This window comes from Oryza sativa, chromosome 11 (genome assembly GCF_034140825.1).
Source record: "Oryza sativa Japonica Group chromosome 11, ASM3414082v1".
Lineage (NCBI taxonomy): Eukaryota > Viridiplantae > Streptophyta > Magnoliopsida > Poales > Poaceae > Oryza > Oryza sativa.
In genome coordinates, this window is record NC_089045.1 from 20307841 (window position 1) to 20322499 (window position 14659).

The 14659-nt window shown below is 45.1% G+C and overlaps 1 protein-coding gene across 1 annotated transcript; it reads right to left on the reverse strand.

The window, feature by feature from the left end:
* Window positions 1-6488: 6488 nt before the first annotated feature.
* On the reverse strand, window positions 6489-12735 carry LOC4350579 (uncharacterized). The gene is made up of 10 exons (XM_015761840.3): window positions 12381-12735; window positions 10505-10574; window positions 10368-10398; window positions 9911-10272; window positions 8485-8696; window positions 8018-8153; window positions 7652-7937; window positions 7342-7464; window positions 7213-7265; window positions 6489-7087 (listed from the first exon to the last, which is right to left on the reverse strand). Exons 1-9 carry the CDS (start codon window positions 12724-12726, stop codon window positions 7248-7250), a joined length of 1584 nt encoding a protein of 527 aa, XP_015617326.1. The 5' UTR covers window positions 12727-12735; the 3' UTR covers window positions 6489-7087; window positions 7213-7247.
* Between the last annotated feature and the right edge of the window lie 1924 nt (window positions 12736-14659).

The window sequence follows — 14659 nt, forward strand, 5'->3', positions numbered from 1 at the left end:
CCCTTCAGATTTGATGATGGAAGACCAGCCTCTCTCAATGTAGCAGTTACCTTCAAAACCAAAGCACGCAATAGATTATACAACAGTACATACAAGCACATGCTGTAGGCATGTCTTTTCTTTAGTGAACAACATTCAAGGCTTCAAGCTTGAATAATAGTGGGGAGAAATTTTGGGGAATATACAATTTTTTTAACCAAACAAAATAAGTTATATTAAAGGAGAAATCAAAATCTTTGGTGCTTCTCACCTCATCCACTAAGCAGTAATTGTCAGGTATAAACTTGTTGTCACAAGTTTTTCCTTAGTAGTTTCAGAGGGAACATGAGCTTGATTAGTGCCAATTCTTGTGATGAGTTCGTTCGCCCACGTGACCAGTAATAACCTGCATATCCACAAGGTATTCTCGATGCATTATGAAATTACGTTCCAATGAAACTACCTTTTCATCGTATAGTTTGGATCCAAACACTGAGAAAATTGTGAGCGTAAACAGTTCTAGATTCATCAACTGTAAAGCAATTATGCATTTATCGTCAAATTTTCTTCTAAAATATTATCAGATGTAAATATAATATACAATCATAGCGTAAATATATTATAATTGTAACGTAACTTATATGTAATTACAATGACATTGTTTTTTTTCACTACTAGAAAACGCATTTTTTTTCCGACGTGGGGGTCTTATTTTCGCAGGCGGACATGACGCTTAGAGCTAAATGACCGCTTAAGTGGTTCGCCTGCGAAAACAGGCGGACATCAAATTTCACAGGCGGACCACATGAGGTGCGCCTGCGAAAATTAGCATGGTATATATATGTGGCACATGCGGCTGAAATTTTTCTAAGGGGCTGTTTGGTTGGCTCTCAAAGGTTGCCATGTCAAACCTTAGGCATGTCACAATTTTTTAGTATATTGTTTGGTTGGTTGCCACAATTGTATGATGCCTCACTTTGCTAGTCATTGAACCTATGCATCATAGACTCAAATTCTTGCCAAACTTAGCACACTTGTGGCTAACAAATTGCTAGCCTCACTTTGTGAGGCATGACACATTTTGTGGCAAAGTGAGGTGTGGCATGACACATTTTGTGGCAAATTCCTCTTCTCTCCCCTCCCCTCCCCTCCCCTCCCCTTCACCTCTCCTCTCCCCTCACTCTCCCCGCCGGCGGAAGGGGCGGACGGCGCGGGGCGGCCGGCGGCGGCTCCCCTCCCTCCCTCCTTCCCCTCCAGATCTGGCCGGAGGGGGGAGGGGGGATGTCACGCCCAGAAATTTAGCCCAAATTTCCAGACTATTTTGTGTATTAAATCCCTGTCCAGGACCAGCCAGGGTACACAAAACGACAAGTAATAAACAGTTCCAAACGTAAATAAAGCGTAAAATACTTACAGAAGAGGCACTTAGTCCTCACATCGAAACAAAAGCAGCAGCAGCGGAAAAAGGCGATCCTAGCGGGGCTTCAGCTCCACTCCACAGGCAAAACTCAACTGGGGTCTGAGCCTTGGTCTTCTAACTTCATCTTCAGCTCAGAAGCACTACACTTCTGAAAAGGGGGAATAATAGCAAGACTGAGTACAACCACCGTACTCAGCAAGCCACACCAATGATGCAGACGTGCAAAGGAATACAAGGAGGGGTTTGTGGCTATTTGCATAAAGGCGGTTGGAAAACATTTTATTTAGCAAACAGTAAAACGGTTGGGTAATTAAAGTAAATTAGATCTCCACTGATCAACGCTACACCACGTTGAACAGGCCCAACCAACCCACCTATACTACAGTGCATTGGGTCGATTTATTAAGATGGGACTAATCACGGTGAATCTGGTCGATCGCCCATAACCGCGGGCACGGCTATTCGAATAGTTTTACTCTGGCCAGAGGTGCACAACTGTACCCACAAGACACAACCCACCGACATGTCACCGCGTCATCATGTGCCCATGATGCACACGTCACCATGTCGAGTGATTGTGACGAGACCCTTCGCATAACCCTTCCCTAACCATCCACACCACGCTAAGGTTTCACCCCCACCCCTCAAAAGGCAGTGGGCGGTCCCCTCTTGCGCCGCGGTGAATCCGGCAGCTGGACAACCGGACACCCCGGCCGACCCAACTCCATCACGCCCACCCTCGCCACCGGTGCCTAGGAAAGGGTCGAGCTATACTTCAGATCAAGCAGTTACCCATTCCCGCTTGTGGTAAGCACTGTAAGTCTTCCAGGGTTTCCCGTGAACCGGTCCTTAATTGCCATGGGTGCGACTCGCAAAACCATGCACCCACAGCCCACCATTCAGTCGCATTTTAGTTGGATAATTATGACCATGTAACATGGCCAGATGTCTCGAGCACGCAGCTCAACAAGATACTAGAATGTCTAATACTGCAATTATCCCATCGACTGAGCTAGTGGTAATTAAGCATGGCTAAGCATAAAGTTCTAGCTAGGTCACATAAGTAACACAAGCTAGTCGATTTATCACCCAAGGTTGACAAAGGACAGATATCAAGTAAACATGGCACAAGCGAGCAGATAGGTAAACCCTGATCCCATGTAATTAGCAAAACATGCATATTTATTTGCAAACGGTAAAACATTTATAAATTAGGATCAACATGCTCAAGGGGAAATGTGCGACTTGCCTTGCTTCTTCACTTTGATCTTCCGAACTCTTTTCCTCGCGACCGCGGACTTCCGAAACGACGGAAACTACACGCTGGCACGCAAAACGAGGAAAAACTCTAATAAAAACCAAGGAAACAGTACATAAAAACTAAACAAACATGTAGAGCTCAATTTTAGATGAATTTTGCAAGTTGAATGGCTCAATTCGGAGTTCGAATGAATTAGATATGAATTTTAGAAGTTTTGAGCCATTTTAATGGATTTCTATAATTATTATCGAATTATTGCGCAATTATTATTTATTTTTACAAAGAAAATGGACCTCGCTGACGTCATCAAGGGGGAGGGGCGGCGCCGGCAAGCGGGCCCCACCGGTCAGCGGCACAAGGGCGCCGGTCCACCGTGGACCGGGACCACCGAGGCGGTCCACCGCCGGTCCACGGGAACCGACGGCCCGGATCGGCCCAAAGCCGATCGGACGGCCACGAGGCGGCGCGGCTGGGGCACGGGCACGGCACAGCCGGCCTGGTAAAGCGATAGCGCGCGGCGGCGTGCGGCCAGACGACCGCCGGCGACAGCGGCGCGTCGCGGCAGCGGGCACGGGGAGCGGCGGAGGAGGGAAAAAAGGGGAAGGGACGGTGGGGATTCTCACCGAGGACGGCGACGGCGAGACGACCACAGGGAGGCGGCTGGCGGCGGAAAGGATGGCGGCGACTGGCACGAGAGGCGGCGGGAACGGCGTTCCGGCGACACCCGACCATGGCGGAGACGCGGCCGAGGGCCGGCGGGGCCCTCGAGATGACGAAGCCGGAGGAGGTGGCGGCACAAGTCGGCGTCGACCGGAGAGGCGGCGCGACGCGGCTAGACTCGGCGGTGGCGGCGGAGAGAGATGGTGAACGCGGCGGCGGCGTTCCAGGGGCAGGGAGGGGAAACGGAGTAGGGGCCGGGGTGCGGCGAGGAACGGCGATGCCGATGGCGGTGGTAGCGCAGCGCGGCAGCGACGGGAGCGGTGGTGGCGCGCGACTGGAGGTGACGAGAGGCAGCTGTGGCTCGGGTGCACGGTGGATGTGGTGTTTTGGCGGAGTTTTGTGGAAACGGAGCGGTGGCCGGTGTGCGGCAAAGAGCGGCGGAGCCGACGGTGCAAGCGGTGCGGCGCGGCGGCGGCTACAGCGACGGCGGCGTGCAGCCGGAGCTCGCCGGAAAGCGGCAGAGCACGGGAGCAACGAGGGGAGAGCGGGAGAGAGCGCGGGGAGTGCGGGAAAGTTGGGGAAAAGGGAGAGGATGGCCGGGGGAGTGATTTTATAGGCTCGGGAGGGAGTGGCTCAGGCCGGGATGGGCGGCAACCGGCGTCGAAGTGGGAGGCGACGTGGAGCTCGTGGGGAGGTCAAACCGGCGCCGTTTTTTTGGGGGAAAGTGGGGGAGATGGTGGAGGACGTGGAGGGGATCGTGCCCACGTCGTTGGATGCGAGCCCGGGTGCGGGAGGGCGCCGTATTTTGCGGCGACGTGGACGGCAATGGCGGTTGGGGTTGGCCGGCGAGAGGTAGGAGGAGGAGCTGACGGGTGGGACCGCCGGTCCCACCTGTCGGCGAAGGGAGAGAAGGAGGGATGCAAAACAGACTTTTGCGAGCGGGCCAAGTGAGAGGGGAGCCGGCCCGAGAGAGGGGGGGAAGGAGAGAGGGGCGAGCGGGCCAAGGAGAGGAGGAGGGGGATTGGGCCGGGCGGCCTAAAAACAAAGAGGAGGAAATTTTATTGCTTTTCTTTTTATTTTAATTGATAAAATGAACTTTGTGACTTTAAAACTATTTCTCGAGCTCCGAAAATTCACGGAAAATTCCGGAGAGTACATTAGGGCACAAAGAATATTACAAAATATTCCCGGCCAATGATTTTTAAGGGAAAATTTTAATTCTCCCATTATTTCACTTGATTAAATTGATTTAACTTTTATTTAATTTCTAGAAAATGTATTATTAATGATTTTTAAACCCGAACGAAAATCGGGGCGTTACAGGGGAGGCCAGCGGCCGGTGGTGAAGCGCGGACCGGCGGCCGGGCGCGGCATCGGGCGCGGGGCGGTGGCGGCGTGTGCTCCCGGCGGCGGAGGAGGGCGGCAGCGGCGAGGAGGGTCGAGGCGACGTGGCTCCTGGCCCCTCCCTCCCAGATCTGGCCGGCAGGGGCGGGGGGAGAGCGGTGGTCGGCGGCTCCTGGCCCCTCCCTCCTAGATCTGGCCGGAGGGGGCGGGGGGAGCACGGCGGTGGGCAGTGGCGGCGAGGAGGGTCGAGGCGGCGTGGGGTGTTGAGGCGGCGGCGGCGGCTCCTGGCCGCCCCTCCCTCTCAGATCTGGCCGGAGGGGGGTGGGCCGCGGCCGTGCAGCGGCGGCGCGGACGACGGCGGGCCGCGGACGACGGCGTGGCGCGGACGTGCCATAGCGGCGATGAGCGACGGCTGTGCGACGGCGGACGACGGCTAGGCGGCGGCCGTGATTTTTTGAATGTTTTTATTTGCTTTCTTTGCTAGAATTGATTCGGTGATTTTGGATGATCCGGATGAATTGATTTGGTGATTTTTGGATGAACTAGATGAATTGAATGGATTAGATGGGGATTGGATGGGGAATGGATTGGGAACGGGAAGCTACCGCCGGAAATGGCGGTGGCTGTCTTTTTTTTAGTGCTGGAAGATATTTTCGCAGGTGGATCTGTTGCCCGCCTGTGAAAATCAACTATTTTCGCAGACGTTGAGGTGCAGGCGGATGGCTTGTCCGCCTGCGAAAATATGATTTGGCCATCTGGGAAAAGCCTTTTTCTAAGTAGTGATTAACCGATGGCTCAACATTTCTGCTATACTACATTGTGACTCCAGTGTATCGGTATTTAAAGATATCTCTGTATATGTGCTTAGCTTATTACAGTAGGCCTGTCATGACCTATTAGATGAAAGGCCAGACTGCCATAGCTCCATGCTGAGGGTGTGTTTAGTTCACGCTAAAATTGGAGGTTTGGTTGAAATTGGAATGATGTGATTGAAAAGTTGAAAGTTTGAAGAAAAACTTTGTATCTAAACTCGGCCTGACCTACAATGCTCTGAATTTTTTTTCTTTGATCAGAATATCAGATGGAGTCATTAAAGAAGTATCTGATATTCTGATTCAATTGCTTCGTGATGATAAGTCCATCGGTGATTTCATCTATATATATAATCATCGAATAGGGTGCAGTTTGTGGCACATTACAGATGGGAAATCCAATGAACTGAGAGAGACCCTGTGGTATTTTACCATTGGATTTTCACTTGCTGTTGAAAAATGTTGGGTCTGCACTTGAAGCTTGTAAGACTGAAACAATGACAGCGAATTCTCTTGAATAGCTAAAGATTGGAGTTTTGAGGTTGGATAGAATATTTAAGAGACATGGGCCCTGTTTAGATTCCAATTTTTTTCTTCAAACTTTCAACTTTTCCGTCACATTGTTTCAATTTCTTAAACTTCCAATTTTAGCGTGAAACTAAACACAGCCATGGTCATTTCTTTTATAGGATTTAGGGCTGGTTTGGTTTGTGGCCTAAATTGGCCTTACCAATTTTTGTCAATGTCAAATTTTGGCAACTTTTGGCATGGCTAATTTTGGCAAAGGAAAAATTGTGTTTGGATTGAAGCCAAAATAGCCTAAATTAACTATTGAAATGGCCTATTTTCTTAGGCATGCCAAAATTTGGCTCCAAACCAAATAGACAATAAACACTATTGAAATTGCCAAATATTGGTAAGGCCAATATAGGCCTCAAACCAAACCAACCCTTAAAGCCAAGCATGCTACTCCAATACTCCATCGTCAAGTTGCACATGTGAAAACAGTCTCTAATCAAAAGAGCTTCTTAAAATGGTCAATGAGATGGAACACACGCTACAAGTTTGAGAAGGAGCACAGCGCCTCGGCGCCAAATATCCTGGTACCAACACCCAATCAGCTGCCGCAGGTGTTCCTTTGGTGTAAAATATGTACTTCCTCCGTTTCATAATGTAAGACTTTCTAGCATTGTCCAGTTCATATACATATTATTGAATCTAGATATATATGTGTTTATATTTATTAACATCTATATGAATGTGGACAGTATTACATTATGAAACGGAGGGAGTAACTAAGAAGTACAACCTCCATGTAGCTACTGCAAGATGCATGTTGAAACTTTGCCATCTACCAATTTTTTTTCCTCAGCAAGTCATACAATCATTGTTGGATCAAATAACAAGGACTCAGATCACACAAAAATACTGTTCATCAGGTACTGTAGCAGATGAATCCTGTAGCACATACTGTAGCAAGTGCTAACAAACAGTACTGCTACTAAATCCGGGCCATTGAAACCTTTGATCTGATGGTAGTGAATACCTAAGACTGCTAAACTTGCAGTCCCTGTTCAAACTGCATGGGATCCCAATCCTCCTAAGAGATAGCTGCAAGAATGGAGATCAAATTTTGTTAGATAATTAGATGAGAGTAAAGAAAGGGAATGATTTTTTTAGGAGCATAAGCTAAAGAATCAGCTTGATAAGAGTATAAGAAGAAATTGTATGCATACCAAGCACTTTGCAGGATTTGGGGTGTAAAACTCTATCATGTACTGGTTATCCACTGCACGCATGAATATAATATAATAAGTACTAGGTTGAACAAGTAACACAGTAAAAAATATTTTCAGATTTCTTACTGCGCAAAATGGAGATTGCCTAATCCAGCCTAACTTCCGTATTGCTGAAATGAGTGTCACCATGTATTCAGGGCGTTCTATCATAAGCAACCTTACAATGGCTTTCTTGTCATGCATCATTTCCTGTATGACACAATGTATGGCAAATTGTAAAAAAGAAAAGAAAGTAGAACATAAAGCTCATCAGGATATAAGTATTTGTACTTTAGAGTTCAGACATAAAACATATTGTAAGTCCTTTTAATGCACAATTTCATACTAATTCAAATTAATTGCAAAATCAACAAAATTTCAACAACAGCTAGCTCACCATTGTGCCACTGTAACCTTTAATAGTATCGTCTTTGTGGGCAACCATGTAAACTCTAAGAAAAAACAGAGACTCATACAAGTTGTCGTCATTGATTTGTTTGTCTGGTGCTCTAGACTTGTTCACCTCCAACTTGTCAATAAAGCTTTTGAGTCCAAGGGCTGTTTTGTTCTTAAGTGTAGATATTCTGTTCTTGTTTTTGTTGTAGCACCAATAAACATCTCTAACCAATTGCACTTTAGTGCTTGATTCCCACAATCCAGGTTCCCACACCAAATCTTCATACCTGTACCGTTGTTCCATATCAACTTGGATACAGTGCTAAAAAAAATACTTACACTACTTCTGTAAGGGAGTGTTACTTACTTTACTGATTCTTTCCCGAGCTCTTCTGAAAGATGGCTCAATTCTATGTGCAGCTTGAGGTCTTTATGGAGCTTTTTAAGAAATTGTCCCAAACCATTCCAGTTCGCAGTTTTAACGTCATCAACAGTTGGTACTCCTAAAAAAACACTTCAAGATTATTCACAAGTTGGGCTGCTAAAGTATGTTACACAAATTCACTTGTGAATAACTGATAACTTTCATAACACTCCATGTTTTGTGACAAATCTAATGCAAAACTCCATTTCTGTACTTTGTTGAAAGGAAATCTTAGATTTTAGGGCAAAATATTTCAGTTTTTTTTTGGAATATAGGCAAAACCCAACTCATTTCATTGATAAATAAGAGTATAAACAGTTAAACACCAAACTCAAAAGAATAGGGGAAACACTGAACAAAACATTTTAGATTAATCCTGGTTCACATGCATTCAATGTCTTGGCATATACCTGTGCTAGAAACTTTGCCCTTGGCTCTCCGGTTCTTTCTCACATTGCCCGTTGGTGAAATTTCCATCTTGATGTCAGTTAATAGGACATGATAATCCCCCTTAGCCTTCGACTGATAAAAGATTTTACTTTCATCCAAATCCAGTGCCTTCAATGGAATTTTCTCCTCGTCATACAGCACATTGATATATCTGACTGCCATACAAATCTCTCTGCAAAAAGATAAAAACATTATCTAATTTTATAACTCAAAGAGCAGGCAACAACCCAAATTTTAATTATGTGTCCATTAAATACTTGCATGTTTAAAAGCTCATGATATGTTCAAGCAAATTAACTCATTCACCTGCATGGTCTTGACATGTTTGATACTCCTATTTGCATATTCTTGGCACTTTTGACTAAAATTTTCTTCCATAAATGCTTGGCACTATACTATTCCTAATGCACTTTCTCATTTTACCATTCTGGTTGTCTAGAGAATAATCTGTCCATCCTGGGTGCCAAACATTTATTCAACTCAAAATTTAAACTCATGCTAATGGCTGCCAAATGTTGCATCTAGATCTGTCGCTATTACCAGAGGTTGTTACAAGGGATATTTTGGGCATTCACTTATCAAGAAGATCAAGCTTAATTATATGTGCACTGGTCAGAAGTGCCAAGTAAATGCAAAAGAAGCAAGTATTGTCGTAATCTATACACATTCATCAATTGCAGTCAGAAGGGAAGGAAAGAAAATTGGGGAAAGAAACAGGCCTGCATGTATGAGTAGAGTCATGCATGGCTAAAAATATAAATCAAGCTAACTGAATCAGACATGAATGCAGATTCCTGTTATGCAAACACTACTTGTTTCTAATGAATATATGTGTTTCTATAGTGTCTCAACAATCAACATGCCTTTGTTATGTGAATGGCTCAGATGGTTATTTTCTATTGATTAATGTCATAATTTCTAGCTATTTTCAATTAATACAGTAATTTCTAGTCAATAGTATTAATACGGGGGCTTCTTGTCACACCCTAATTCCAAAATCCACGTTAGCTGAGCTCTTCGAGGAGCGGGCCCACATACACAACACCTTACTTACACTTTCGTGCTTGCTTCATGTAAAAGGACTGACCAGCAGGTGCTATGGTTGGAGAGCCAATGCTTATAAGTTGACCCTCATCCAGCTAAATTTCTAATGTGGACGGTACAAACCCCATCAACTACAGCTTGGCACACATGGCCTCAATTAGATCACAAAGAACAGGGCAGTAAACCCACCAACTACAACTACACCTTAAGCCACATTAGCCTCAATTGTACTAACAAGCTGCTAACAGCTGGAGTGTTAATCTCCACACTAGCCTCCAAGTACTATAAAAGTTCATAATTTTGTACTTGGAAAACAATTCAGTATTGATACATGATACTTACCTAAAGATCCTGCAACCTTGGTCACTGAAACCAAATGTATAAGATTCAGCATTTGTAGCATCTTCCACATCAAATAAAGCTTCTTTTGGAATTGAAGTCACAACTCCATCAGAGCAAGGGAAAACAATAAATGCCAGGTTCGTCTCCATTTCTTCCCAGACTCCCATAGGCTGTATGATGTTTCTGTGAGAGCAATTTCGAAGGATTTCATAAAGAGTATGGGCGTGTTCTGATCTTCGTCGTACTGCTAGACATTTCTCTTGTTGACCCTCTGAATATAACAACATAGCATTATATGCCACGCTGCCAGGAATTTTGATAGCATAAACAGTCAAGTTTCTGACTCGGCTTTGTATCTCAATCTGCACAAATTAAAATCTTAATTAGGATTTAAGCTTTTATCTTACTATTTTATTTGCATTAAATAATTTAAAGGTTGCATATATGTTAGATTCACCTTAGAGTTTCCAGGAACTATAACTGGATAGCTGAAAACAAAACATTGATTTTGTAAGATAATTTCCATTACAGTAAGAAAGTACTTTAGTAAGGATGATAATATCCTTAATTAGTAAAGGGAGAGAAATAACTAACAATGAATCATCCGAAGTTAAATTAGCCACAGATAGCTTGTTCACTTTCTTTTCTGTAGCCATTGGTAACTCTGCAGTTGATTAACTTGATGTCAGACTACATATGTGGAACAAATTAGAACACACTAAGTGTGGGCAACACATAGATATAAATTTGAGACAAAAATGGCATGTTATCAAGAGGTAGTGTTTGATTAACTCGATGTGAGAAATGCTCAGTGAAACATAAAGTGATATAAGCTCAGGTAGCTAAGTTGGAGTGGTTATTCCAGCACTATCAGTTCCATTAATCAAAAGCATTGAGAAATAAATACACAACAATAGTGTTAATGAATTATGCTAAATTGACCAAAATTAGCTATATGCAAAATAGTGTTAATAAGGAGGGTTTATTTTGCTTGTTTCTGGTGTAAAATAGTTGATCTTGTCTCCTTCAGACAACCGAGAAACATTTGAACTAAAGAAAAAAAGAATGCACAGACACACATCTTACTGCTGATAGGATTCTAGGAAAGATGCAACTTGACATTTTTCCTAACAAGGAACCTAGGGTGAATTATGTGAAATATGCCGAGTATCCTGATCAATCGTTGTTTTTATAATTCAAAATTTTAAAGAAAAGTTTGATTCAGTATCTCAGTTCATAAATACATTCTTAAAGTGGTTTCTGCATAAAAAAACATTTGCTGTGTAAAAGAAAAAACTTGAGAGACTGATTTACTATTCTGCTGTACTGTACAATAAAATAGCCTTTTAAAGAACATAGTATTACTTAATGGGTTAATTTGATCCATGCCATTGTAAAATATGTCGAATTAGATAATACCATTACTATTCACGATATCGGCTGGGTGCTACTAGAATTTTGTAAAATTATAACCATGCCATCGTCGTCACATTTTCCTTCCATGTTCTTCATTCTCTCCATGACCAGGTGGTGTTCGTCGACTCTTCTTATCTTTGGTCAACGCCTCGCCGCCAGACGGGCCCTCACCCTCCATGCACCTGTCATCGACGGTGTCACTGCTCCCGCTGCCGTAGCAGGAAATCCAGCGACGGCCAGATGAGGCGCCACGATTGACGCTGCTGGTCGGTCGGCTGTGTCACAACAAGTGCAGCTAGCGTCCAACATACTTGCTACGGAAGACACACAAGTATGTTCGTGGTTGCTCTCATCATCACCGCTGGCAAACATACTTGCGTCTGAATACATGAGAAGCTAGCATACGCATGCCATGGCGAGCCCGTGTCAGATTGCATTGAGGGAGAAGATGAAGCCTCGGCAGCCCACACTGCTTCATCTTCTCACCCGCCACTGCGCCACCCCTCCATGCTGACCGCCGCCGCCCCTGCCACCCTACCGGCGCCAGCGTGCTCGTCGCAACGGCGGCAAGGTTTGGAGATGGCTATGAGCTTGTCGCAGCGCCATCGCCATTTTTTCTTTTTTTTTTCCTCTCTATATTTTTTCAGGAGCTAATTGGTTCCTTGCTGTAGTTTGGGGAGAAGATGACGGAAAGTGTGACAGCGATGGTATGGTTCCAAATTTACAAAATTGGAGTGGCACCCAACCGATATCGTGAATAATAATGATATTTTTCTAATTTAACATATTTGCAATGGCATACATCACATTAACCCTTACTTAGTTGATCGTGGCCAAAATCAACAGCCCAAGACTAAAGCATGCATACAGCATACTCCCTATGCAGTGCAGTCTCAGCCTAAACTGAACCTATTATTGGCTAGTTAAGCATAGATAGGAGACAAGTTGTTCAACACTAGTAGAAATTAAAGGCTGTTCATGGACCATACATACGAATGGATGAACGCCATTCAAATGAAAATGAAGGGGCGAAATTCTTGTTGAATTTTCTGACCTGACGATATGTATGCTTCACGATACGAGTACGACCGCGCGGCAGACAGCTTCTTCCTCGTCTCCGGGCTCCGACGATCTCCCGGGGGCGGTGACGACGGCGCCGGCCAGCTAGGGTTCGGTGGTTGGGGCCTTGGGGGTGGAGGCAGGAGTAGTTGGGGGAGGGTGAAGAGGGCGAAGTTTCCCCGGGGGAGCGGAACGGGGAAGAAGGTGGCGGCGGACGGAGGGGGAAGCCGGCGTCGGATTGGAGGCGGCGCCGACTCAAGGGGGAGGAGGCGGCGCGCGCGCGGTGAGATCGGCCAGACTTGCACCGTAGGATTGGATCCAAACCTGTCCAAATTGCGCATTTGGTGTCTTTTTTTTTTCTTTTTGTTTGGGCTAACCTTTATTATTCTCTTTTTTTATTATTATTATTTTGTATTTTTCAGGTTATAAGACCTGGATTTTTCACATTTTGGTCCTTTTGAAAAACTTATTTCGTAAATAGACCCCTAGAAAAACTTATCCCAAAAATGGTCCTTTTTGGGGCGCCAGAGTGGCTGGCGCTGTCGTTCGCGCCATCCCCCTGCCGACGTGGCAGGGCGATGCTGAGGTGGCTAGGGGGAGTGCGCCATAGTGGTAGAGTGCATTATGTTTAACATGCTGATCAAAGGGTTTTACTAAAGGAGTTATGGTCTAATTTTAGTGAAGGTGTAAAGTAGACTAAGTGGTATGCTAGATATTTTCAGACTTAGCTAATTGGTAGTTCGAGTTTAAATTTTTTTTGTGGTTGGTTGTATCGTGATCCTGAATGTGAAAAAACATCCGAAAAAATAAAATAAAAATGACACCATTGCAACTCTATACAGAGAAACAGGAATGGAGGCGGCGGTGCCAGCCATGGTGGCGCCCTCCTCCCTGGGGCGGCGCCAGCATGCTGGCGCCCTCCTCCTGCCACGTCGGTTCGCGTGCGCCACGGTGGCAGGAGGACGGCGCCAGAGAGGTTGGCGCCGTCCCATTGGATGACGGCGCCAGCCACTCTGGCGCCTCAAAAAGGACCATTTCTGGGATAAGTTTTTTCAGGGCTCTATTTGCGAAATAAGTTTTTCAAAAGGACCAAAATGTGAAAAATCCAGGTTATAAGACTTTCTAGTATAGTCCACGTTAATATAGATGTTAATAAATCTAAACACATATATAAATATCTAGATTTATTAACTTCTATATAAATGTGGACTATGCTAGAAAGTCTTGTAACCTGAAACGGAGGAAGTATAAGTTAATTTATTGGTTTATATGCTTAAACTTAAGTATAATGGTGGAGTCGTACTTTCACTCACATCAACGTTCTCTAATGTATAAGTCAATTTGTTGATTTATATGCTTACTTAAGTTTAATGGTGGAGTCGTACTTTCACTTCATCACTTCACAACAACGTTCTTTAACAATTCATGACCCCGAACACTGACAAAATCGTGGTGTTCCTACCCTTCTTCTAGTTCAGCCTCGCCTTGCCCACCGACGATTTCCTCCAATATCTGCTTCACTTCTATGATATCAACATCCATCATCTCAACCCCAACTCTATCCTCCAAATTGCTATCTTCATTCATCTATGTGAGGCGTACTGCGGCATACCCCCACACTTTGCGTTCTTCCATTATCTCTACCAACTCAAGCCGCAGCAGGAGAAGAAGAATCCCATGGTGGTTTGATGCAGGGAGTAGCATCCAGATCCGGTCCGACCAGAAGCCGGAGTTCTTTGATCTCCCACTCAGATCCAACAACAAGGGCTAGCGCTCCAAGTAGTTTTATTGCTCCAACCTGCTGCCCGGTCTGCCCCCTTACATCGGTCATGAAACCGAGTAGCTTACTCGACGGTACGCCGAAGGTACACTTGTCGGGGTTGAGTTTCGTCTTGAAGGCGCAAAAGCTGTTGAAGGTTTCTTCCAAGTCGGTGATGAGGTCTTCTTTCATTCGGGTCTTGATGACGGCGTCGTCTACATAGGCCTCCACGTTGCGTGAGTTGGTTGTGTAGGCACCTCTGCATTGTTCGTTGGTATTATGACTCTGACGTTCTTGAGCCCGAAGGGCATGGTGATGTAGCTGTAGGCGCCGAATTGAGTGATGAATGAGGTCTTGAGGCAGTTGTCTTCTTTAAGGGCAATTTGATGACAGCCCGAGTAGACGTCGAGGAAGGAGAGGAGCTTGCAGCCAGCTGTGGAGTCGACTACCTAGTCGATGCGGGGTAGACAATATTCCTGATATTAGAAATCATCTCTCTGCTAGATCTAGTGAGC

Bases quoted from the DNA above. Each gene is read 5' to 3' on its own strand.
- LOC4350579 (XM_015761840.3), bottom strand. From the start codon at position 12,726: ATGCGCAATTTGGACAGGTTTGGATCCAATCCTACGGTGCAAGTCTGG. The intron at 10,273-10,367 runs GTGAATCTAACA...TAATTTGTGCAG, and splicing joins TAGTTCCTGGAAACTCTAAG to ATTGAGATACAAAGCCGAGT. The intron at 7,465-7,651 runs GTGAGCTAGCTG...TGTGTCATACAG, and splicing joins AAGGTTACAGTGGCACAATG to GAAATGATGCATGACAAGAA.